The sequence below is a fragment of the Filicampus tigris genome, chromosome 1 (genome assembly GCF_054856515.1).
Source record: "Filicampus tigris isolate MCC_2025a chromosome 1, RoL_Ftig_1.0, whole genome shotgun sequence".
NCBI lineage: Eukaryota > Metazoa > Chordata > Actinopteri > Syngnathiformes > Syngnathidae > Filicampus > Filicampus tigris.
Window position 1 is genome coordinate 33,984,878 of NC_141217.1, and position 26,964 is coordinate 34,011,841.

The following is a 26,964-nucleotide window of genomic DNA, read 5'->3' on the forward strand; positions in this document are numbered from 1 at the left end:
TCTGAAGCAACTCCTTTGTTATTTTTGCTGTGTGCTTCAGGTCATTGTCCTGTTTGAAAGGCGAACCTTGGGCCCACGCTGTGGTCCTGAGCACTCTGGAAGAGGTTTTCCTCCAGCATATCTCTGTACTTGGCCGCATTCATCTTTCCTTCAATTGCAACCAGTAGTCCTGTCCCTGCAGCCGGAAAAACACCCCCACAACATGATGCTGCCACCACCACGTATCCGAGCAGAGAATCTTATTTCTCATAGTCTTAGAGTCTTTCATGTGTTTTTTAGCAAACTTTATGCGGGCTTTCACGTGTTTTGCACTGAGGAAAGGCTTCCGTTGGGCCATTCTGCCATAAAGCCCCGACTGATGGATGGCTGCAGTGATAGTTGACTTTGTGGAACTTTCTCCTATTTCTCAACTGCATCTTTGCAGCTCAGCCATGATGATCTTTAGGTTCTTCTTTACCTCTCTCACCAAAGCTCTTCTCCCACGATTGCTCAGTTTGGCCGGATAGCCAGGTATAGGAAGAATTGTGGTCATCCCAAACGTCTTCCATTTGAGGATTATGGAGGCCACTGTGCTCTTAGGAACCTTGAGTGCTTCAGAAATTATTTTGTAACCTTGGCCAGATCTGTGCCTTGCCACAATTCTGTCTCTGATCACCTTGGACAGTTCATTCGACCTCATGATTCTCATTTTCTCTGACATGCACTGTGAGCTGTAAGGTCTTATATAGACCTTTCCAAATCAAGTCCAATCAGTTTAATTAAACACAGCTGGACTCTAATAAAGGAGCAAAACCATCTCAAGGAGGATCAGTAGAAACTGCAAGCATGTGAGTTAAATATGAATGCCGTTGCAAAGGGTCTGAATACTTATGACCATATGATATTTCAGTTTTTCTTTTTTCATAAATTTGCAAAAATGTCTACATTTCTGTGTTTTTCTGTCAAGATGGAGTTCTGAGTGTACATTAATGAGAAATGAAATTACCTTTTTTGATTTTGGGAAGTGGCTGCAATGACAGTAAAAAATTTCAATCGGTCTGAATACTTTCCTTAGCCACTGTATCTTTCAGTGTTAATACAGTAGATGCACTTTTTTTTTTTATTAAGGCTTCCTCCATTGTCCTCATGCCGTTACTCGTAAATAAATCCGCCATAATAGCAGTAAATAGCTTGCCAGCCACTCCCCTGTTGGAAATGCTTTCTGACAGCGCTGCTGTCAAGTAGAATAAGTTTCAATCCGAGGGGATTTGCCGTTGCGGCAGACGTCCGTGTACGCGCAATGCCGCCCAGCAACGCCCCATTCTGCGGTGCCGCCCCTCACCACATACACAATTAATGGGGTTGACAACGGCACTCTGCAAAGTTCAGAGCGAAAAGGGCTTTTTGAGAGCCAAATGAAACCGGGAAAACCGGCTCACGAGACGCGGGTTGGCCAGGCCTTATATAGCGCCTCACTGCCACAGACATCAATCGCGCTGTGTTGAGCAATATCAATCGCTCTGGCTGGAGGTGTGCACACAATTAGCTGGAGGCGGCAGCCTCGCAATTTTAGACGCAGGAAAAACCCTGCATTGACTGATGACCAGGCCATTTGTTTTTTCTTCATATGCCCTGACATTGACTGGCGACGATTCAATTGTTTGTCTGTGTGTGCCCCACATTGGCTGGTGACCATTCCAGCATGAATCCCGCCTCTTGCGCAAACTCAGCTAGGCTCCAGCGAAACTAATTAGGACAAGCGTTATAGAAAATGGATGGATGGATGAATGGAATTGTTGTTATCATCATTATGATGGAGGCTTGTGTGGGTGTGTGTGTGCGTGTGTGTGGGTGCGTGTGTGTGTGAGTGTGCGTCTGTATTTCTGACAGAAACTTCTTTGTGTCCAACATTGTTTCCTGTTCCCATTGTGTGCGTGTATGCGTACGTGTTTGGAAGAGACTATGTCTCAGAAAGAGTATAACTTAGCGTTCCTTGAATTCCCTGCTGACACACACATAGACTCACACAAACACTGAGAAGGATTAATTATCATGCTGTTGCCATGGAGACGATGGAAGACTTAGCGGATGTGTCAGTGAAGACTCTTCACATTGGATCATGTTCTGTCTCTCCACACGTTACCATAGTAATGACGACATGTTGGTGACAGCGGTGGCTTTCAGGTTGACTTTTTGCCGGCCTCAACATCACAAATGTTCACAAGTTTGTGTGTCCCGGTGAAAATTTACATTTTTTTAGGAGTCATCAACACAATGGCCCGAAAGGCACCCAGTAGAAAAAAATTTAGAAAAAAAATGAGCCCCCAAAAACAGTTTGACCGATCGACACAAAATTGGGTGACCTGTGTCCGTCAATAGAAACAAGTCTCAAGGACGCATGCATGAAATTGAACAGCAAGTTGTCCATTTTGATTTGAAGTAACCATGCTTGCAGAATTGCAGGACTCGTACTTTGCTGTGAAAAAGGGAGCGTGAGGGCCTCTTAATTTTTATCCCGTTTTACATTCTTTGCCCCAATTTCACAACAGTTAAATTGGCAACTCTCTCACAGCAGTCATATGTTCCAAGCAGATGACAAACAACTTCAAAAAAGGTGGTGGGGTCATTAGAGCGTTTCTTGCCCAAAGTGCTCTTTGCTTACTGAAAGAAATTGGAAGAAACCGAGCAAAAATTATGTATTTGTTGTGTGACTCGAGTGTGGAAAGCATCAGTTGGTGGTCTTGCTATTATCCAGTGTGTGTGTGTGTGTGTGTGCGTGTGTGTGCGGGTGTGGGTGTGTGTGTGTTGGGGGAAGGGAATGGGCTAATAAGCTTAACAGTCCCCCCCTCATGTCACCCCTCACTGGCCTTCCTCCTTCTCGTCTTCCTCCCTCAGGCTCCGATGGCTCAATGAACAATGTGTAGTGTGTGTATGTCAGCAAAATGCACACACAGACACAGAATTCCTTGTTTATATCTATCCATGTTTCCCTAACATGGTCATCTTGACAACCATGAATGGTGGGTTGTTTTTTTTTAATTACTTTAGAGAAATTACAGATGTATCATAATTGTACTGAATATATTTGTGTATTCAAATGTGGGGGAAAATGGCATTTAACAGTCCTCCTGTCAAATGATTTATGCAGTAGCTCTCACGGTAATATAAATATTTTTCTCCCTCAATTTGTTTTTCTTAAAAAAAATAATTAAAAAAAGATTATTTTTGTCTTGAGAAATATGCAATTTTACTTTTATAATATTATGGTTATTTTTTCCTTTCATTGACTTCATTCTCATGAGGTTGTTGCTTTTTTTTCAGCACCAAAATACTGCGGTACCACAACTTAGAGTTTTTGGAGATGCTGATTTTTTTTTTTGTGCTTACTTCAAGGCGTTTATTGGCAGTTGACGTTTACTATAAAACAAAGAGTATCATATGTTGTATTTTTCAAGGGGAACTCAAGTCCACATTTTCTTTACATTCTATACAGCACCACTAGTTTCAATACGGCATTCTGATTCATATTGCGTTTATGAAATATGAATTCAGCAAAATCCACCCGTTTTTATCCATGTAATGGGGCAGCCATTTTGCCACTTGCTGCTGAGTAAAAATGACATCCCAGTTGCTCAGAGCTCAGGTAACGAACAATCACAGCTCAGCTTGCGAACGCCACATGACCAAACTCAGAAAACAGGTCAGCCATTATTGGTCGTTACCTGAGTCCTGGGCAACTGTGATGTCATTTTCAGTCGACAGCAAGTGGCATGAGATGGATAAAAACGGGTACTTAATTCATATTCCACAAACTTTTAATTATTATGATTAATCATAAAGCCACATTTAGGCTAGTGGGGGTGCATAGAAGTTATTATTGTAAATACATTTTTTTTTTTACTTGAATTCCGCTTTAACCAAATCACATTAACTTTGTCTTAAGGCCTAGATAGACCAAAACAGTGACAGACGCTTACCCGCTGTGGCATCCGGCCGGCTGTCGGCACGTCACGCTGGAGGAATACACCGCAACGACAGACTGCGACGCTGATCATTAAAGTACCTTCTGCGCATGCAAAAGATGTAATACGGTAGTCACCATTTCTCAGGGTTAGAAAAATCCAACCGGAAAGCTGTTGGCCGGGGGCGGATGATAAAAACGTAAAACAATGCATTCAGCTATATTCTTCGCTCACGATGAACACCCACGCGAAGTAAACCATCACGTTCTTGACACGGTATTGTGAAATACTTACATTGTCAACCCTCACTCTTGTACTTGTAAGAAGATTAAGGCAGCGGAGGCGTGCTCACTGTTTTTCCTCATTTGTCACTTCAACGTTGGTGCTCCGAGCGCTGATTTGCTAGCTAACAGGCAATCAGAGTGACCAAATGTCACGACTGGCGACGCCGATTCAACATACGTAAAGGACCCCAAGACGCTTACAGACGGGTTAGGACATTACGAGGGTGGCCACTACACCAAACAGACGGCGCATTCAGGCGCCACGACGCTTCACGACCTCCGACGTCGGTTTGGTCTATCAGGGCCTTTACAATGCAAAACACATGATGCAAAATGTCAGATACAGGCTAACAAAACTAGCATCAATGTCTTGATATTTATACACGGCACAACAAACAACTTACGTTTGAACACAAGCAATACCGCAACACATGCAGACAAAGAATAAAGTACAAAAACACTAACAGTGATATATTCTTTATTCTTCCTCGGAAAACACTCATGTTGCATCTTGAGACGGTAATGGCTCCTGGTGGCCAAGGCGCATACACCAGAATGAACAGTGTAATGCCCATTTAATTTACATGACGCCCAAACTATTTCTTAAATTCGATTAAATTACACAATTACTATATACAATTATAAAGGACAATACTGAAGAGTGCTATTTTCCTTTACGAATTTTTTTTTTTTTGTGGCACTGGAACAGATTAATGCCATGAAACCTGAAAAAAATAAATACATTTTCTCCACTTTCACCCCAAAAAATTATTCTAATACCTTTGTGAGTTTTTATCTAAAAAATAAAAAAACAAGGACATTATATGTGTTAATTGCAAAGCAAACCACTGCCTCCATCTTATTCACGCACACACACTCCATCTTGGTTTCCCTCTCCATTGAGCACCACCTAGAGGTCATCGCGTGTGTGTAACATAACTGCTGGCCCACCCGCATGCACACCCACAGCCGCGCGCGCAAATCAAGGCTCGAAATCAGCTTTTTCACATCACAGTTTATGAGGCAAAATGAGAATTTTGCGCCTCATCAAAACACATTGAATAGCAAAAGTGAGAATCAAGTGCTAGCTAGCAACGAGCTTGAGGTGGTTACTAGTCCAGCTAGAAACACGTGGTGGAGTCGTTCCTAAGTCAGTAATCATCGCCTCAGTGTCGGAGAATAACCTTTCTGACTAGTATCGTTCTAATGAAGGGATGACTTGGAAAGACGGATAAGCCATGCTAATTGCTAAAATAAGGAAATAAAGAATGTCACCACTAGTGTGTTTAAGACCGCAATCAAGTCTGGAACTGCTTTAAAGCGAAGAACATCCAACTTTGAACAGCAAATAGTAGTGAAATAGTTAATAGCAAGCAAATTAATATGTGTCTGGGGGCGGGGTCGGGAGCACGATCTTGACATCACAGCACATAAGATGGAGGCCGCATAGACAGATTGTCTCGGGGTTAGGGGTGAAAGTTCACATGTCAGTGTGTGCGCGTTTTTGAGCGTGTGTGTTTAGGGTTGTAGTCACAGTCACAGGTGAAAGGTCACCACTTCCTGAATCATTCCCTTCTTCTTATGCATAGGTCGCAGGGGGCCACGAGCATAAAAGGGTGTTGCAGGAGGGTGTATCGGGTGGCAACTCCAGTGTCATGTCAGCTGCGTTGTGGAATTTAAATAACATCTGCATGTTCACCACCAGCCATGTCGTTGTGTGTGCGCGTTCTTGCGCGTGTGTGTGTGTGTGTGTGTGTGTGTGTGTATCTGTGTGCAAGCATAAGTGTGTGTCGTTCTTGTCTGCTGCAGTGTCCTACTTTCAAGCCCCCTCCTCCTCTGCTTCCATACTGTTGTGTGTGTGTGTGTGTGTTATGTGTGTGTGTCTGGGGGGGATTCATCAGCTCAAATTAAGACCAAATGCACGACAAGCAGACAGCTCATTAACACACTGACAACTACACACACTACACGCTCTGTCTCTCCTTCCTTCCGCCCTCTTACCTGCTTCCCTCCTTTGAGCCCCCCACACTAAACCCCCACCTGACCCGCCACCCCATCCTCATCAGTCTTGTTTTTTTGGGTCACACGCAGACGAGGTACATGGAGCGGCTGAGTGTGAAAGACGATAACACGCTTCCTTTTACTATACTGTGACGTCATTGTGTGATGTCCTTATACACACAGACAGACACATGCTGTACATACAAAAATGATGGTGCAAGCACCCTATAGAAAAGGAATGTCCAAAGGTTTTCCTTCAAGGTCCGCCTTGAAAAAAGGGGTGCAAGGGCCACTTAGAAATTGTCCAATTTTATTACACACTCTAAAACCAATCAATGAAACAATTATTATGTATTATAGTGATTTGGGGGTGGTCCAAAGCCCTGCAAACCTCTAGAATGCAAACCACAAGACTAATCAGTAATAAGATGAAATTGTTAAAGCATTGTTTCCTTGAGGAACTTAGTCAATATTAGTGCTATATGATCACAAATAAGACCTTTAAAGAAAGTGGAGGGAAAAAAATTGCTTCTGAAACTGAAATATCTTAAATCATGAGGTATTATAAGGAGGAATTTTGTTATTATTTAAGTTGTACTTTCTTCATCTAAAAAACCTATATAAATTGACTTTATTAGTACTGGTAATTGTCAGTTGCATTGCACCCAAGGGGGTTGTGGGTGCCCCCACTTTTTCAGCACACATAAATAGCAGGCCCTGTCAAGAGTTCTTTTTTATATACACTGATGGCCGCTAGAACATGGACAGCAGGCCGCAAATGGCCTCTGTGCCATAGTTTGGATACCTCTGTTCTAAGATAATAAAAAATAACACATTGTCACATGTTGACTGCATGACTCCTGAAGGGGAAAAAAAGCTGTGACAATGAAAATATGCATGAAAATGTTATGGAACAACAGCAATATTAAACAACAATAGCAATGATTAACAATTCAAGGTATTTTACAGTTAAAAGTTGGAAAGTAACAAAATGAAAAGATTGCTTTTTCCCTTCTTTTTTATGGTAAAAAGTCAAATTTTCTCACTGTTCGAAAAAAATGGCATATGCAGTACATTATGTTAGGTATTTATGTATACACACAGTACATATACATACAACACTGTCTGAATGAAATTACATTTTTAATGCAAAATATTATCACCATCCATGAATTTTATTTTAAAGAAATAATAATGCACAATTAATATTTAACTACAGCAGTACTACACACACCCTGACATCCTAACCAATTTTTAAAATGAGAGAGCCCACAGATAGCATGGAGAGTCAGCCCTATTACGTGTTTTAAATGATATCCACCTGGCAAATGACACTGTAGACTACGTATGTCTTGTTTTGTTGGATTTGACTGCAGCATTCGACACGGTGGCCCACGGTATTCTTTTGGCTCGTTTGCAGCACCAAGTGGGCATTAGTGGAAGCGATCTAGAGTGGTTTAGATCCTATTTGGCTGGCAGGACTTCTTCTGTTAGCCTAGGTTCCTCTGAGTCCCGCTCTGCACCTCTATCGTATGGTGTTCCACAGGGTTCTATTTTGGAGCCCTTGCTGTTCTCATTGTATTTGCTGCCCCTGGGTTCCATCCTTTGAAAACACGGTATTTCCATCCACTGCTATGGATGGACTGTCAAATTTATGTCCCACTGAGCAAAAAAAACGCTTTCTCCTTAGGAATACTTTTGTCCTGTCTAGAGGACATAAAAGCCTGGATGTCACTAAATTTCTTAAATTTCAACGAAAAGAAAACAGAAGTTATGGTCTTAGGTCCCAGTGGCTCTACATCCCACCTTGTTGACCTGGGATCCCCTGGCTTCATATCTAAAGCCAACTATCCTCGAACTTGGGTTTTGAAATGGACAGTGATCTTAAATTGGACCGGCAAATCACCACTGTTGTTAGGTTCAGCTTCTTTCATCTTCGACAGCTGGCTAAAATAAAGCCCCTCCTTTCCCATCAGCACTTAGAAACAGTAATCCATGCCTTTGTTAAATCCTGGCTAGATCACTGTAATGCACTTTATTTTGGAGTCAGTCAGTCCTCTCTCAAGAATCTCCAATTGGTCCAAAACGCTGCTGCTCGCCTCCTAACTGGAGATCGGAAGACGGAGCACGTAACCCCATTTCTGGCCTCCCTTCACTGGCTCCCAGTGCATTTTAGGGTTCATTTCAAGATGCTTCTATTTGTTTACAAGTCTTTTGATGGCCTCGTCCCGGCGTACCTCTCCAAGTTCCTCCACTCCTACACCCCTTCCCGGATCTTAGTATTAGAAGAAGGCATACAGTAAGTAGGTCGGCTAACTGTTAGCTTGTCTGCTACTGTAACTCCCATTGTGGTGGTTAGCATTGTGAAATGGTTGTCAATGGATGTCATTTTCCAAGCAGATCATCCTGGAAGTGGGATTCCCCCGATTTGTGTCCCCTTCACAAGGTTTCTCGTTTTTCCACTGATGATTTTCTTTGAGTTTTTCCTTGCCCTCCTTGGGGGGGGGTTAACATCAGGGGATGTCGTTAATATGTTTCAACTGTGGGCCTGTGAAGCTCTTTGATACACTCTTGTGATTAAGCGCTGTATAAATGGATTTCACTTGACTTGATATCGGGTGGGGGGGACACTCAAATTTGACCCGATGATTGATTGATAGATAGATAGATAGATAGATAGATAGATAGATAGATAGATAGATAGATAGATAGATAGATAGATAGATAGATAGATAGACAGACAGACAGCAAGTAAGAAATTGTCCCGGTATTTGTGTTCCCCATTTTAGCCATTTGCAACATCAGGGAGAAAACATTACTCTTAACACTCCGCACACTACAGGATATCAGTGCACATATGGTAGACAAACAATGGACAGCTTGCCAGTCAATCGCAGAGCATTTGATTGTAATGATTGCTAAATTTCTGAATGTGTGTGTGTGTGTTTAAGATCCGCGTAGATGGACTCCCACCGCCGTCCCACAATGCTCTGCTGTACGAGAGTGTAACAGTGGTGGAAGGAAAGCCCATCCTGAGAGACATGATGTTCAGTCCGGACCACCTCTACATCTACCTGCTCAGTGACAAACAGGTGTGCATGCACACGCAAAAGCGTACAGTCGCTCACGTACACACATCTGACATGTTCGGCCATGTTGTTCCTGTTTCAGGTGTCCAGACTTCCTGTGGAGACATGCGAGCAATATCAGTCTTGTTTGGGCTGTTTATCGTCAGGAGACCCTCACTGTGGATGGTGTGTCCTCTACAACAAGTAAGACATCCACTATCATATTATTTAAAAAAATAAAAATAAAAAATCATGTAATCTAAAAGGAATACATTTTTTCATCCTCAACTATTTTAATAGCGTCTATAACAGGGCTGGGTAAAAAAAATCAATATTAATATTAAGAATCCTGTAATATTCTTTTATATACAGTGGACCCCCGCTATATTCGGGGGATGGGGATCATGTCGGCGCACAGAGTGAAAATAAGCCTATGATTGACACCCACTAAAAATGCATTAGGAAAAAAAAATAAGTTATAAATTAATAATTAAAATTGTAAATTTTAAAATCTATTTTTTAACCCCAAAAATTATTTTTTTAAATGTTGATATGCATTTTCCATGAATAACAAAAACAAAAGAAATGTAAAAAAAAATAGAAACAATACTGAAAAAAAAACCCTGCAATCCGCAGGTGCCGAACCGTGTGTTTGCAGGGCCTGCTGTGTATCTATACTGCCTTCCACCATCATAGATCTTCCTTTCAAAGATGCTGCATAGGTTTCTCAGTGGGGTTAAGGTCAGGGAATGACAGACAGACAGATCCCAACATGTAATAAGATTCAAATTATGTGGCTGATGGATTTGTGCAAACCACTCATGCTCGCTTCTGATTGGCTTGGATATTTTGCCGTGCATGTGTGTGAAGGGCATTTATAGAAACATTAATGATGCCACATGGGAACACGCAGTTTGTGGGCCTCTTTGATGTTGAGAGTCCAGGTGGGGACATTTCCTCTTTGCTGCAACATCAATCAAGTTGGCCTTCAAAATTAAAGAGCCCTTCTCTGTGCACATGAAGAAAAATGGCTGTACTCATTCAGGCTTTAGAGCGTTTGCCATCACTTCATGATACGACGCTGAATACAAGATTGCAATGTTGCTGATGTGTGCTGTTCTGCAAAATGCGATGAATATTCTGAATGAGTGTGAATGAAAATGTAGCATTTGTGCTGAGTCACTTGGTGGAGGCGTTCGTTGAGATACGACCTCTGGAAATATGGTGAACCCTTGCTATTCGTGGAAGATAGGGATCGAGCCGTGCTGTGAAGAACAAAAATCGCAAATATTTGATGCTCCCCCAAATAGGGGGTTATTACTAATTACCTACATAGTATATATATATATATGCCAAAAAATGGCAGCAAAGCACTTAAAATAGGGAGCGTCATACATGCGTCACACTGGTTATTCCATTTGGATTGATTTTATGGTCTGGAGCAACACAAAGAACAATCAGTAAAGCATCGGCAACCTTTAACACTCAAAGAGCCATTTAGATCCGTTTTCCATGGAAAAGAAAACACTGGGAGCCGCAAATACTTTTTGACATCTGAAATGAAGATTAGCATATTCATCGCTAATCGCGTCTATAAAGTCCATATTAAAATGAAACAGGCTTACTGTACCTCACGACACACAATTGAGGAGGGTCTTTTTTTACAACGAAGCATCTCATTGTTCCATACAGTATTAAAGAAACAAGCCTACGTAATCCAGCGAACCTTAGTGTTTTCACTCGATTTAAAAAAAAAAAAAAAAAGGGAAAAAAAGGAAAACAAAACACTACTAGACGGTAGCGGGGCTTCCATTATGGCTTTCGCATTCCGCATTGTCTCACACACCTCCGGCCAATTGAAATATTTTCACCACTTTAAATTCGCTAGAATTTCATAAAAATTACAGACCAGGTAGGGACGGATCATTAGAATCAATTTGTGAAAAAAAATGAATTTGACCATATTTGGACTTCTGAGGTTGTCGGCTGATGGCGACGATATACAAATTGTCATGTCATGTCATCTTCCAAACCGCTTATCCTATATAGGGTCGCAGGGAGTTGCTGGAGCCTATCCCAGCCGTCAATGGGCGAAGGCAGACTACACCCCGAACTGGTCGCCAGCCAGTCGCAGGGCACACATAGACACTGTCACTGAGCGGGAATCGATCCCACGCTGCCCGCACACAACTCAGGCGTGTGTACCACTACACTATCAGCGGACTATACAAATTTTATTTACTATATTATATAATATAATATTTTAATTCGAGATCACAGTGATCTTACAATTTACAACTACTAATTAAACAAACGAACAAACAAAAAAAAAATACTTTGTTCAGTTATTGTGCAGTTTTGCTGTTGCTGGCATGCAGCAGGCAGCCGCGCATGCCGGCTGTCTCCTGACACGTCAATTGCTGTCAAACGTCTCTGTAGAAGGTGAATGCTAATCGCCGAAATTGCACATGGTCTGAGGAAAAGAGTTAAAAATTGTACTTAATAAGAAGACATAATGCACATTTTTGAGGCAATTAACATACACTTCCATCCATCCATCCATCCATTATCCAAACAACTTATCCTCACAAGGGTCGCGGGCGTGCTGGAGCCTATCCCAGCTGACTTCGGGCAGTAGGCGAGGGACACCCTGAACTGGTTGCCAGCCAATCGCAGGGCACATAGAGGCAAACAAACATTCACACTCAAAATCACACCTAAGGGCAATGTAGAGTGTTCAATTAACGTACCATGCATATTTTTTTGAATGTGGGAGGAAACCGGAGTACCCGAAGAAAACCCACGCAGGCACGGGGAGATCATGCAAACTCCGCAAACATGAAGGCTGGGGCCGGATTCGAACCCACGACCTCTGCATTGTGAAGCGGATGTCATTCACCGTGCCGCCCACACTTCCATCCATCACTTGTAATTTATTTTACCAAGCCACGCAGAGCTGCAGCATAAGGATGAAAGATCTGCATGCGGCTCCGGAGCCGGGATTTTCCAACCCCTGATCTACACCATGCATCTACAACCATGTACACAACCATGAACTCGTGTTACATAAAGGACTCCTTTCAAAAGTAAAATTATTCAAAACAAGCAAACCAACTTCAAATGAAGCTAATCAATAATACTTGTTAGCATACTAGAGTATGCAAATCCACGGATGCCGTGAGTATTCGGGGGCCCATTGTACTTTTATTGCTTTTCCCAGTGTTCAAAAACAGTGGATAAGATGATTTAACTGAAGGATCACTTTAAAAAAGTGTGAATTGACAAATTCGCGAATGCTGAAACCTAACATGCGGGGTTCAATGTAGCCCAAATTCCAGAAAAATGGCACCCTCAAGCCAAAATGGCTGACTCTTTTGGTGCCTAGCGCAAGTCTAGCACAAAGCGCAGTCCAACTGTGTGCATGGGTGGAGTTTTCTTTCTTTTGATATTTAGCCACCAAATTGCCAGGTGCGCTGGGCGCATGTAAAAGAAAACACCCTCAGTCCGCCGGAACGCTCAGCATGGCGCAGCGCGGTCTGCCAAATTCCCAAACACGCTAAAGGAGACTTGCACCGGAGCCAAAAGCAAGATGCACCAGTTCTTACGCCAGAGCGCATGTGCACTACGAAAATCTACGACAATACAATCCTCCCTTTAATTTGCAAATAAAATTTTGGAGATTTTCTGTTTGTGGTGGCTACCTAAAAAATAGGGCCTTTGCCTAGCATGGTGCTTGGGCCGTAATAATAAATGAGAGACTTTCAATACTGTTCTCCCACCACCATGTTCGTGCCCTCATCAATGATAATCATGTCATGTGGCCCCTCCAGATGTTCCAGAATGGAAGCATGTGAGAATTGGCAGGAGCCTCAACATTTCAACACCAAGCTGGACCAGTGTGTCAACATCTCCGTTACCCCCAGCAACATGTCCGTCACCGCCCCGGCAACGCAGGTACGTCCCATCATAGACATCATAACATACATAAGACCATTCCTTTTGCGGTTTTGGCCTGTTGCTGTGATATGCCAGTGTGTCGACCACATTGGGTGTATATATATATGGTCTCTTTTCTTGTGAGCGCATAATTGCGCCCACAACGCAAAAGAAGGCGGTCGACGTCACTCACGACGTTTTGCTTAAGGAAGTAAATGTGGTGCAGCATGTCGGGGGCAGTGGATTGTCAGAGGTGGAAATACAGTATTTGTGGGAAATGATGAGGCGAGGCTTTTTCGATCTCATTTCATGGAGACGTCACGTCATAACCGCACGTAAAAAAATGAGCCGATCGAGCCGTGGCTGAATTACTACTATTGCTATAAATGTCCACTTTATGCTTCATGTTTCAAGTGGGATTAAATTCAAGTCAAATTTAAAGTCCATACTGTTACTCAAAACAACTGCAGAGTCCATCTCCCTGCTGTCAGCACTGATTGCTTTGCCTGCACGGAGCGCATTTTAGGCTCCTCACGTCAGTGTCTGATGTTGGTTCAGACAGCGGTCGCAATGCAAAAAAAAAAAAATCCCATAGGTATCCAATGTAGGACCACATATGAAAGCGGCCAAAAACATTGACTTACTAAGAAGACATGATGCACGTTTTTCAGGAAAATAACACTTTTTGCACTTCAATCGGACACTTATAATTTATTTTCTCAAGCCGCGCAGAGCCGCAACATAAGGACGAAAGAACCGCATGCGGCTCCGGAGCCTCGGGTTGCCGACCACTGTTATAGACGGACTATCAGTGCAGTCTTCCCTTCTAACTGTTCTGTCCTTCAAAGTATGAGAAAAGTTAGCTAAGCAACTAAAAACCATCCGAGTAGTTACTTTGTGGCAATTTAATGAACTTGTTTGGGAATTCACAGTGCGATGCACATACGTGACTTCACGGTAAAAGGCACAATGTCAGCAAATTGTAATGATGCTGTAATGATGAAATAGAATCAAAGGTCATTGTTCGCTCCCGTGAGATCTGGCATTGAATGTTAAACAACTGCCACGACTTTACGTAAGCAAGGCAAATTCCTTGTGTGGATTTAAGATACTTGGCCAATAAAAATGATTCTGATGATCCAGATTCGTGTTTCAAACGAATGAGGTATCTTCCCCCATCGGTCTACGCCGCCACTTCTAATATGGGTTCGACATATGATTCAGTGCTCAAGGCGGCATCTGCGTACATATTGTTTGACGTCTTTGCGTCCTGTTGTATTCGGGCTCCTTGGTCGATAATGTCATAGAGTGCAACGTTGTCTGTGTGCAGCTCAGCATACGAGTCCACCACGTGCCCGCGCTGTCTGGGGGCGTGTCCTGCGTCTTCGAAGACATCAGCGAAACCCCGGCAGAGGTGGGGGCTGACGGTCAGGTGACGTGCATGTCGCCCACGCTCAGAGACCAGCCGCCACACTCCTACGGTGACACACGCACACACACACACATACATACACACACGAGGGGCCATCAGTGACATCATTCTGGATTTGTAGTGTGTGAGTGTTTCTGTAGCGTGTGAGAGCGTTTCAGCAGTGTGTGAGAGTGTTTCACTTGATGTACTGTATGACGGCATTTCAGTATTGTGTGAAAATGTTTTACTTATTTGTGTGGAAGAATTTCAGTAGTGCGCGTGTGTGAGCGCATTTGTCTACATTCTGTCGCATTTCAGTAGTGTGTGCAAGAGTATATCAATAGCATGTGTGAGAGTTTCAGTAGTGTGTGTGTAATTCTCAGGGCATTGAATCCATCGCACCTGGACTGCTCTGATTCTTCCAGTTGTGAAGGATTCAATTCCCTGAGACTGAAATAAAATGGATGAATGTAAATATCCACAAGTGTGTTTGTTCGTATAAGTGATTTACTTGATTGTGTGAGAACATTTCACTTTTTTAGCGTGAGAGCATTTCAATAATCCTGAATGATGTCCATGATAGCCCCTCAAACACGCAATTATGCACCGGCAATATGCTAATGCTTGGCGTTGTCTCGACAGGAGAGAAACGAGATGTCCAACTTAGTCTTCGATCCAGCGAGACAAGACGAACCTTCATCAGCACCAACTTCACCTTCTACAACTGCTCTGTGCTCAACTCGTAAGCCTGGCGTCCACTCCTCCCCCCTGTCCTTGTCTTTTTGTTTTAGGCCCCGCTGCTTGAATGATGGCTTCATTTCCTGTTTGCAGGTGCACTACCTGTGTGGGCAGCATGTTTCCGTGTCACTGGTGCAAATATCGTCACATGTGCACCAACAACCTGGAGGACTGCTCCTTCCTTGAGGGACGCGTCAGCACGGCCCAGGTAAAGTCCTGCTTGCACTGAGCACGCTCGGTAGAGGCGTGTGTTTGTGTACAAATGTGTGTGTGTGTGTGTGCACGTGGTCCTTTAACTCTTTGAGCGTCGTTGACGTGAAATTTATGAAAATGAATGTGAAAATTGACGTTGCAAGAAGCTTGTGGTTGAGTGATGAAATGTTTGTCACGTTAAATCTAGTGTCACAGAACAGATACAAGATGATCGAGATTATTTAAATTTAGCAGTAGGTTAGATGTACACACGTACACGCATAACACGGAACAGTGCACACATGCACACACTACTAAATACTACTACTACTAAATAGCGTGCAAATAGTTTGTAAAGTATGTCAAATGTTAAATTGCTACACTGGTGAATATTTGTAAATGCATTATTTTGCCATCAAAAGCACATTTTCATAGTTATTGTTGGTATTTTCTACAAGAAAACGACTGTTCGGGTATCTGAGGCGCCACGAAAGCAAAAAGTATTAGCATAAATCTCACTGTTGTGCATAACATATCTTTTCACAAAAAGCTTGTTCTCAGCGTATTTTTGGTCCAAAACATGTGATATGGGTGAAACTAACCCATTTTCTACTGTTAATTACTAAAAAATGGAAAAAGGTAGAAACCCACTTTTTTGTGTGATGAAAGAAGAGAGGCTAATCTTTCATTTCGTAGTTTCTGTGTTGACGAAGTCATAAAACACAATATTCAGTGAGCTTTGAAAGATCAGTTAGAATGCTCTATATTGGCTGGTGTTCAGTAGGTTCTTTTTTTTTTCTTTTTTTTTAAATGGCTGCCGCTGAAAGCATTAAGGAGAACATAAATCTTGGGGGGAAAAAATGATACAATTATGCCAGCACATCTGGTTAGTATGTCTGCCTTATTGTTTATATGTGCACTAACATTGACTGGAAACCATTCAGTAGTTTGTATACAGTATATGAAAATTTCAATTTTCAGTTCACGATTTTCGATTTGATTCGATTAAAAAAAAAAAAACGCTACTATGCTTGTCTCCGTGCACTAGTGTGGTGCTGCAGCCATTCGCAAATGCAATACCCGATGAACAACCAATCACGTCTTACCTGTTTTGTGAAGCTGAGGCATGATTGGTGGTTATCTGAGCCCTGAGCAACTATGATTCCATTTTGAGTCTACAGAAGTGACAAAATGGCCGCTCCCCTGAGAATGTGTGGATTTTGCTATATTCCATAAACACAATATTAACCAGAATGCCCTGGTTCAACTAGTGAGCCTGCATAGAAGATATTCTTGAAAAAAATATGTTTGGGTTGACTTCACCTTTAAAGCATTTCTCTGCAGTCATTGTATCATGCTGTGCTGTGGTCCAATTCCTGTGGTGCTCACGGGCTTCCTGTCAGTCACAAGGCAATTAATTACTGTGCCGATGCTCATTCATGAAGCTTACCTCTTCTGAGAAAAACTGTTATTGTGTGTGTGTTTTCTGTTTCTTGTAGTCACAAAGCTTAGATCTGTCACCCGTTGACGGTTTTTGATCACGACTCTTCAGCTGCCACTTTACAAGTTAATAACCTGTGACACAAAGTCAAAACTAATAATTGAAATGATTTCGCCTGAGATGAAACACCATGAAAATGTGAAATGAGGATGATTGTGGCCAAAATGATGGTATTATCACAAATTGTCAATTAAATGACACCCAAAAAATGTCAGATGTGAGTGTTATTTTGAATACAAAAAAAATAAATCAGGGGCTTGGTGTTTTTTTTTCTCCCACAAAAATCTAATTTCCACCTGTCAGCTGCAGATATTATTTCTAATAATACAAAAAGGAGCCAGTAATAGTAGTGATGATAATTACAATCTAAAACGGTAATGCTGACCAATTTGAAATGCTAATACGCTTCGGTAAACCTTTTCATCCCCAGCTCAAACTTGGACCACTTGTCAAAGCTAATCAAGAAGAAGGCATTTCCACCATTTATGTGAACTGGAAATGCTAATATTAAAACCAAACACCATCTTGCTGATTGTATGACTTTCCGTTCACAGGGCTGTCCTCAGATCCTGCCCACATCCGACATCTTGGTGCCAGCCGGCCTGGTTCGTCCGATCACACTCCGAGCGCGCAACCTCCCGCAGCCTCAGTCGGGCCAGAAGAACTACGAGTGCGTGTTCCATATCCAAGGGAAAGTCCAGCGCATCCCGGCGGTGCGCTTCAACTCATCCTGCATCCAGTGTCAGAACACTTCGGTAAGGATTTACTGATTGCTTTATTTTAAAAGTAAGTAAATTAGATTACAAGTTACTACATTAGTTAAATTCATCAGCTGCATATGAATCAGAATACATACATTACATGTTGTCAGACAAAAAAAAAATAGATGCAAAAACACAACACGAGACCTACTTATGAACATAAATTGTAAGCTTACGTAGAAACGAACTTAACATAGCATACTAACTTAGAACCTAACCGATAGGTACGGCATGAATTTAACTTTGTCAATTTCGCAACTTTACGCACACTAAATGGCGGTAATATTAAATTACTTCGCATAGGCGCACACTCCGGGAGAAGTTATACCCTCAATAATACTTGAAATGCTGCTAACTTCATAAAGTAGGTAACTGTGTCTCTTTCAGTCCCCAAATTTATCGCTTTCCAAATGCTCTGACACCATTCAAGCTACAGAGGACATTGCCTGCCCAACCCTGTCATAACCCTTTCCTTAGACCAAGGGTGTCACACTAGCTTCAATTGAATTTCAACACCCACACTACGCCAGGGGTCCCCAACTACTAAGCGGTGGCCGGATATAGTGCCAACCAAAAAATATTTGAGTGATCATCAGAGTCTGAAAGTTTTATTTTGAAAATCAGGTGAATTCGCCCGTGCGGCCGTGCCTCTTATCAAAACGTGCATCTTGGTCACATGGTACCGAAAACCGAAATCCCACAGGCAGGCAAAAATGAGCGAAAAATGTTTGAAGAGACCCTTGGAAAAAGGAAACTGGCCAAATAATGAGACGGTATCGGACAATATCAGCAGTGCCACTTAAATATAATGTGTTTATTAGTTGACTCGCATGCACCAAATCCCGCTCTGCATAATATGTGCTGGCAGGCTGAATGAATCAATAAAACTGCTTCTGCACATGGAGCCCAAGGAATAAAGACAAGACTTTGTAGGGTTTTTTTTAAATAATAAAAAGATTACACCATGATGTTAGTTGTGCTGCACCCTTAACATCTATCCAGCCTTACCCTCACAAGCCTTACTAACTCGAAAATGCTACAGTAAAATGCCCCACATCCCCCACAGACTTGCACAGCCTGCTTCGCCTCTGACTGAATACGCACAGTCGTCTTCTCAGCAGTGACCTTCATTTGTCCTTGTGTCAGCAAACCAGTAGAGTGGATATTGTGTGCATGATTGTGTGTGTGTGTGTGTGTGTGGTGTGTGTGCAGGGGGGGGTTAAATGAAGAGGAAATTGAGCATTTAGTCCAATAAAACCAATACACAGACATTGCCGGCATATTATTGACTCAAACAGCATTTATTTTTCAAGTAGCCTATTACTGTATGTTTGTATCGCTTGGTGTGTTTTTGGAAGGAAAATAATTCACATTTTGTGGGCAGTTTTCACGTTCCCTTCAATTGAATGTAAATGTACTGTAAATTGATCCCTTAATGAATCGTTAAATCTGTGCGTTTTTTTGTTAGCGTTTAATCGCGTGTGAAGTTCGCTTGAAATCAGATCAATACAAATGGCTTTATTTCATACCAAAGCGCAACAAGCACAAGTCCTGATTTGAGATCATCACTTGGTTTCTAATAACAAGTCCCATGAGAGTGTGCGTGTGCGTGCGCATGTGCGTGTGCTGAGGCCGTTCGGTGGGCTCAGCTGGATGATTTCAATGGTAATGGAAGCATTAGGCACACAGGCACACACAGAATCACTGCACAAAGAGATGGATTCAAATGCAAACAGAGTTAATATCGAAACAAAACAAGAAGCAGGAAGTAGAACCTAGAGTTAATAATCATTTGATGCTGGCCGAAATGAGATTCAACAAGGTATGCATTGTAAGTTCCATGTGCAAAATTTGTACCGCACACCACAAAATTCCTGTTGAAGGCGTTGGCAGTTTCCACTGTACGGTGAAACAGTGGTTCGCACGCCTGCCACAGTGTAGGTAAATTCCAGGTTAGAATCTCTGCTGGCCTTCCTGTGTGAACATTCTCCTGATGGTTGCATGGATTTTTCCTCCCGCATTTTGAAAACACACTAGCATGTTAGCTTCATTAAGTCACTAAATTGTCCCTAAGTGTAAGTGGGAATGCTTGTGTGTCTTTGCTGCCCTGACATGAACTAGCGTGTTGACATATTTGCGTGTTCTTGTGCGCCGTAGTACTGGTACGAGGGAACGGAAGCAGCAGACCTTCCAGTGGACTTCAACATCGTCTGGGATGGAGACTTCTTCATTGACAAGCCGGTGTCCATGAAAGGTAATGTGATAATTGACATTCTAAATTTGTCCCCTGTTGATGTTCACCAATTGTCCAAACTGATGTCCACAAATGACTTTTTTTGCTTAAAACGCAACGATAACTTGTGTGCTTTCATGGAGGGCTAATGAAATCACATACTAACTTTTTTTACTATGATAAAAGTGGTTTCTAACCTGAAATTTGAGGGGTGTAAGTTGAGTAGCGCATCAATTGACTTGCCAACTATTATTCATACCTACTCATTTTCACTTTATTACCGATAAATGGGCTGAAGCATTGAGCAGATGTTGGTCAGCAACAAAAAAATATTCAAAAATAGTATTTTTTTTTCTAAAATCATCAAATTTACTGGTTGCACAGGTGTGAGTGAGTAGATGAAAATTATAGTTGCATTGTCTCAAACTTTAGGAGCAAAAGGTCAGTCTGGAGCCCTAATACCATGTTTATTTGATAGATATGGCGCTATTATGCTAGGTTCAGACCAGACATGAAATATCGGGTCGCGCGGTTGCTTGTTTTTGTTGGCCGTGCAACTACACGGGGTTGCTTTGAGCGGAGAAGAGGAGGGGATCCTCCGATAAATGAAAAAACAGCAGCATTAAGATAACAAATTATTTATAGGATCTGTTGTTTTAAAATGCATGGACATTGTGTATCTGAAGACATTGGAAATCCCTTTTTGTGTCAAAAATAAAAGCTTACCTGTTGGTATTCAGACATTTTTTAAGTTAAGACAAGGAAATTATCATTTAAGAGGTTTATTTATGTTTGAAATGTATAAAGTAAGGACCAACATAAAATACAGATGTTTTTCAGTTTTGGGGGTGAAATTGTGGAATGGACTTGATGATGCTTTGAAGCTGTGTTGTTCTTTGTTGAGGTTTAAGAAAAAACTAAAATGTAAAATAATTAATGTGTATAGGGCCATTGGGTAAAATTAGAGATTAAAATGTGAGTGTATAGTATTTATTTCTTTTGTTCTATTGAAATTCTAGGTGATTCATGGGACAGTATAGGATAGGCAATAATAAGCCTGGTGCTTCAGCCTATTCTTTTTTTCAGTTGTCAATTGATGTTTGAAATGATTTGCGTTTTTTATTTTCTGTGTTATGTGTACAACCGAAAATAAACCATTCATTCATTCATTCATTCAATAGGACTGACTTTATTTCCCATGATTCTTAGACACGGAAGCAGGAAGTAGGTCTGGTTCTGGCACGTTGAAAACATGGACGCCTGCTTGCGATTAGCTGCACATGAGAATGACGTGAATGTAATAGGAAGGAATTTGAATTAAAGACAACGAACTGAAAATACGAAATCCATGCATGAGGTGCAACGGATTACAAGACGCGCTATTTTGAGAAGATTGACGGATTTTTAAGTGCTTGTTATGGTCCGGAAAAAAAAAATATATTGTGTTCATTGTAGCCATTGGGCATTTAGGGTGTGAGGGTAGGATTATTTGACTGCTTAATGCTTTACTTTCCTTGTGTTTCAACAGTTTCATTATCATATTATATACGTTTTTTAGCCACGACGCTGAGGGTCCGTTCTAATAATTTGTGAAAACTTGTCTTACTCCTGAACAATTTGTCCCCTCTTCCCTTGTTCGTATGGCGTTGCGTACGCAGCGTTGCTCTACAAGTGCGAGGCTCAACGCTCCAGCTGCGGCCAATGCCTGAAAGCTCCGACCGCCTTCCAATGCGGCTGGTGCGCTGAAAGCAGGAAGTGTGTGCTGCGTCAACACTGCGCGGCGCCGGAGCACAGCTGGATGCACCACGGACGCCACAACGTACGCTGCAGCCACCCGCGCATCAACAAGGTAGGAGAACCCACGCGCCGCTGAGGCACCACCCAAACACCCGCCACTCCATGAAAGGTTGTCTCCCGCAGATTGCTCCTCTGACGGGACCTCGCGAGGGGGGGACTCGAGTGACCATCGAGGGTGAAAACCTGGGTCTGCAGGTGAAGGAGATCACGCACGTGCAAGTGGCCGGTGTTCGTTGTAACCCTGTTCCCTCGCTGTACATCAGCGCAGAGAGGTCAGTGTGAACCAAACAAGCGCACCTTATTGGACTGTCATTGGAGTGTGCTGATTAACGGCATTTACTGCGGGGTTGACATTTAACACAAATACTCTAGGGACACATGGAGTTGAGATGTGACTGAGATGTGATTGACGTACTCAGTGTGCAGCTGACGTTTGGTAGATATGCACACTGGATGGTGATTGACAAATTTCCACGTCTAATTAAAGCTCCCCTGAAAGTGACTATAATTCCACGTGTTAATAGTCTACTCCAAACCATAAATATGACACAAATTATTATCCCCAAACACTTGAATAGTATTTAAAACTCTTGCCTGAAGCATTGTTTCATTCCTTAAAATTACGGTAAGCAATTTACGGCTAAGCACGTTGATATACAATTAACAGTACCTGTGTGTACATGTCAACGACGATGATAATGATGTCGATGGTGATGAAGAATGACAGTAGCGCCGCAGTCAGGTGTAATTCAATGAATGTTTGACTGCACGGTAAAGCGCATGCCGGCGCTTCTGGGGCTCTGTGCTGGGAGGGAAATGTGCTGCTTCACAGTTAGCACTTCTGTATTTACTGAAGCCGAAACCGCCAATTCCACTCAGTGGCTGTTGTAGTTCGGTTTAACGATGAACTCTTAATATGGATTCCAAAAGTTTTGATGCAGTGTTTAGTCCTAGTTTGGCAAACCTACGTGCGTCATATCCTTCCAGCAATGCAGCAGGCAGCCAATCATATCGCCTCGGAGGCTTCTCCAGTTGGATTCATAGTGCCATTATTGTCACCATCATAAGCCACCACTACAGAGTCTTTAAATATCCAACGCAAGATACATATAACGGATGACTTGGAATTACAACACGCTAGAAATGTTCGTGACTGAGGTGTTTTGACTATCATGAAAACTTGGATTAACCTGACGATATGCGATGCTAGCATGCATCTTGCCAGCCCCCGGCGTTAATAACCGGGATGCATATAGACCGACTGTTATAATTCTACTAAAAATTGAGTATCCGTTATTCGTCGTCCGTCTGCAGCGCGGGTACCCTTCCGCCGTCCGTCATTCGCCTTTTTTCCACAGGGAAAAAATAGTACCCGTATAAAAGGTGTCCATCGGCGAATCTTACTAGACTTTCATTAGCACCTCCCAAAACGTTTTCAGCTTTCAGGAGGCGGCCATTTTGTCACCTCTGAACGACCAGTCATGGCTCAGCTTCAGAAAACAGGTGAGCTGTGATTGGTCATTCACTGAGCAACTGTGATGTCATTTTCAGTTGACAGAAGTGACAAAATGGCTGCCCCCTGAGATGGCTAAAAACGGGTGGATTTTGCTGCTTAAGTCTACTTAAGTTTATTCCACAAATTCAATATTAATCAGAATGCCTTATTTGAACTAATAGGCCTGCATAGAACATATTCTTGAAAACAAATGTTTGGGCTTGACTTCCCCTCTAAGGTTACTGTCATGTATTCACGTGGACTTGTAGCGTGACTCTAAAGTCTTAAAAGTTTTTTCTTAGAACAAACAAGTACATTTGGTTGCCATGTGATTGTTTGTGCGTGTGCGTGTGTGTGTGCGTGCGCTCACATGCAGAGTGGTGTGTGACATGGCTGAGGCTCTGTTGCCCCACTCTCCCGGCGGTGCGGTGGAATTGTGTATCGGCGTATGCAGCGCTGAGTATCGCACCATGTCCACGCAAGCGTACGCTTTTGTGGTAAGACTTTGTTTACATCCTCGTTTGTCTCTTCATTCATTGTTGCGAGTCCCAAGCAGACTCTTGACATTCTTTGTCTTTCTTTCTCTCTTTCTCTCTCTCTCTCATTCTCTTTCTCTCTCTCATTCTCACTCACTCACAGAGTCCCAGTTTGAGCAACGTTCGTCCGGAGAGAGGTCCAGTTTCCGGGGGAACCAGACTGACAGTGGCGGGTCGGAACTTGGACGCGGGCAGCAGCGTGTCGGTCTTTATCGACAAAGACGAGTGTCTGTTTGTCAAGTAAGTCATGAAAACAGAAATCCTTACTGACATGAACAACAGTAGAAGTGGAACATTCTTGTTATTCTGCTTCTCGTCCAGACGCATCAATCGGGAGGTAGTCTGCATCACTCCCGCCTCGCCGTCTGGAGTTGGCCCCGCCCCCATCCGCCTGATGATCGATAAGGCGGAAGTGACCAGCTCAGAGATCAAATACTTGTACACGGAGGATCCAACCATTACCGCCATAGAACCTAATTGGTCCATCCTCAAGTAGGCCTGCGCCCATTTTCACTGTCCACCAATCACAGCACAGATCTCCGACACCCCCCTGTGTGTGCGTATGTACGTGTGTGTTTGTGCGCGTGTGCCTGCATGTGTAGTGGTAGCACAGTGATCACAGTAATGGGAACCAACCTGCTCACTATCCAGGAGCCCAAAGTCAGAGCCAAATATGGTGGCGTGGAGACCAACAACGTAAGACCAGCGACGTCATCATGATATCATTTTGTTATGATGTCAAATTGAAATGACATCACATGGTTATGACATCGTAAACATTTGACATCACATAGTTATGACATCACCTTTTTATGACACTACATGGTTGTGACACCACAATGTTATATCACATGGCTTTGACATCACATGGTTATGACAAATAAAATTTGACCAAACATGGTTATAAATGCACATGGTGTAAACACATTATGACTTCACATGTTTATGATGCCACATTATTATGACATCTTTTTTTTTTTACTCAAATTGTTATGCCCTCACATGATTATGCACTCTCATGGTTATGATCTCACATGGTGGTGAAAACACATTATGACATCACATGTTTATGATGTCACATTGTTATGACATCTTTTTTTTTTTACTCAAATTGTTATGCCCTCACATGATTATGCACTCTCATGGTTATGATCTCACATGGCGGTGAAAAAACATTATGACATCACATTATTATGACATCACATGGTTATAGCATCACATGGCTTTGACATTACATTGTTTGACTAGACATGGTTATGATTTCACATGATTACGAAAACACATTGTTATGACACCACATGATTATGATGTAACATGCTGATTAAAACTAGGGATTGACCAATTATCAGCATATAATCGGCGCCGATATTGAGCATTTTGACGGGCATCTGCCTTTTTTAAAAATCTGATGCACATCAAAGAGGAACTCAACCCAAACATACTTTTTTTTCCAGAAAATGTTCTATGCAGGCCCACTAGTCCAAACACGGCGTTCTGACAAATATTGCGTTTGTGAAATATGAGAAATCCACCCGTTTTTAGCTAGCTCAGGGGGCGGCCATTTTGTCACATCTGTCGGCTGAAGATGACACCGAGGTTGCTCAGGGCTCAGATAATGACCAATCATGGCTCAGCTTCAGAAAACAGGTGAGACGTGATTGGTCATTATCTGAGCCCTGAGCAACTTTGATGTCATCTTCAGTCGACAGATGTGACAAAATGGCTGCCCCCTGAGATGACTAAAAGTGGGTGCATTTTTCTGCTTAACTTATATTGCACAAACGCAATATTAATCAAAATGCCTTGTCTCAACTCGTGGGCCTGCATAGAACATATTCTGGGAAAAAATATGTTTGGCTTGACATCCCTTTGAGATCAATTTTAAAACTGTTAACTTGAGGGAGCTATTTATTTCAATTTTCATTTAACTATATAAGAGGTGCTGCTGACCCTGGGAACTCTGCACCTTTTGTTTTTGATTGTGATTAAAATAAAGAAAAGTGAAAGTTTAACATTTCAGGTATTTTGACATTTTGGAAAACTTTACTTACTGTCTAAAGCTATAGGGAGCTATTTAATTGGTCTTTACATTTTTATTTAACTTTTTCAGACATTTTGATGACCCTGGGAGCTCCTTGAACTATTTGCTAGAATTTTACAGCAAATATGTCTATTGTCTAAAATTGACAGAAACATTTTGCAAATCTGAAAAGTTCTTCAATGAACATATGCTTAAAGACATTACAACAAAGCTTAGTTGGATGTTGTATTTTTGGAAATTTGGACACCAATATTTTCACCTTTACTCAAAATGAATATCAGCTCCAAATAGCAGTTATCGGCCTCCTTGACAATCGGTATTGGCCCTGAAAGAACCACATTGGTCTATCTCTAATTCAAACCTATTGTTATGACATAAACTGTTTATGCCACCACATGGTTATCCTGCTATGGTGTTTCTCCTCAGTTCTGCACGGCAGTAAACGACAGCGTCATGACGTGTTTGGCTCCCGGCCTGGTCTATGGCAAACCCAACCCACCAGAGGGGACACTGCATGCCGACGAGTTTGGATTCATCTTGGATCAGGTGATGCGTGTGGCGTGACACAACCTTGCACCAACACCAAGACGCATCTGTTCTGAACATTAAAGTGGACATAGGATGGAACAGTGACTAAGATTGGGACCATATAAGCCGGGCTTGCCATTGGCAGATCCACAGATTCAATAGTCTATTGTCAATAATGTGTCCCCCATAATTAATTCCGAAAGTTTTATTTTTGAACACAAATGTGATAACGTTCAATTTTACCTCTGGAAAATCGCTTTTGTTGATGTTGTTGTTCATTGTTTGGTGCGATGACATTTTGGCTGTCAGGTGTCATCGCTTCTGGTGCTTAACTCCACCTCCTTCACGCACTACCCCAACCCGACCTTTGACCCCCTGGGCATCTCAGGAATCCTGGAGGTCAAACCAGGGTCCCCCATCATCCTCAAGGTGAGAAGCAACCCCACCGAAAGTCCAGACTTGGAGCAGGGCGTGTGAGACGTTGTGAGACGTTGTGTGCAG

General features: G+C 42.3%; 1 protein-coding gene across 3 annotated transcripts in view; it reads left to right on the plus strand.

The window, feature by feature from the left end:
- Positions 1–26,964, plus strand: part of plxna3 (plexin A3) — a 58,793-nt gene that overhangs the window by 21,506 nt on the left and 10,323 nt on the right. For all 3 annotated transcript variants that reach the window (XM_086035126.1, XM_086035118.1, XM_086035135.1), the window contains 16 exons: positions 9,178–9,318; positions 9,398–9,498; positions 13,125–13,248; positions 14,561–14,711; positions 15,284–15,383; positions 15,473–15,587; positions 17,627–17,827; positions 19,991–20,087; positions 21,725–21,915; positions 21,987–22,135; positions 23,735–23,855; positions 23,998–24,134; positions 24,216–24,386; positions 24,497–24,590; positions 26,362–26,481; positions 26,773–26,892. In XM_086035126.1, the coding sequence (XP_085891252.1) occupies positions 9,178–9,318; positions 9,398–9,498; positions 13,125–13,248; positions 14,561–14,711; positions 15,284–15,383; positions 15,473–15,587; positions 17,627–17,827; positions 19,991–20,087; positions 21,725–21,915; positions 21,987–22,135; positions 23,735–23,855; positions 23,998–24,134; positions 24,216–24,386; positions 24,497–24,590; positions 26,362–26,481; positions 26,773–26,892 (2,133 nt within the window). The remainder of the gene's footprint in view (positions 1–9,177; positions 9,319–9,397; positions 9,499–13,124; positions 13,249–14,560; positions 14,712–15,283; positions 15,384–15,472; positions 15,588–17,626; positions 17,828–19,990; positions 20,088–21,724; positions 21,916–21,986; positions 22,136–23,734; positions 23,856–23,997; positions 24,135–24,215; positions 24,387–24,496; positions 24,591–26,361; positions 26,482–26,772; positions 26,893–26,964) is intronic.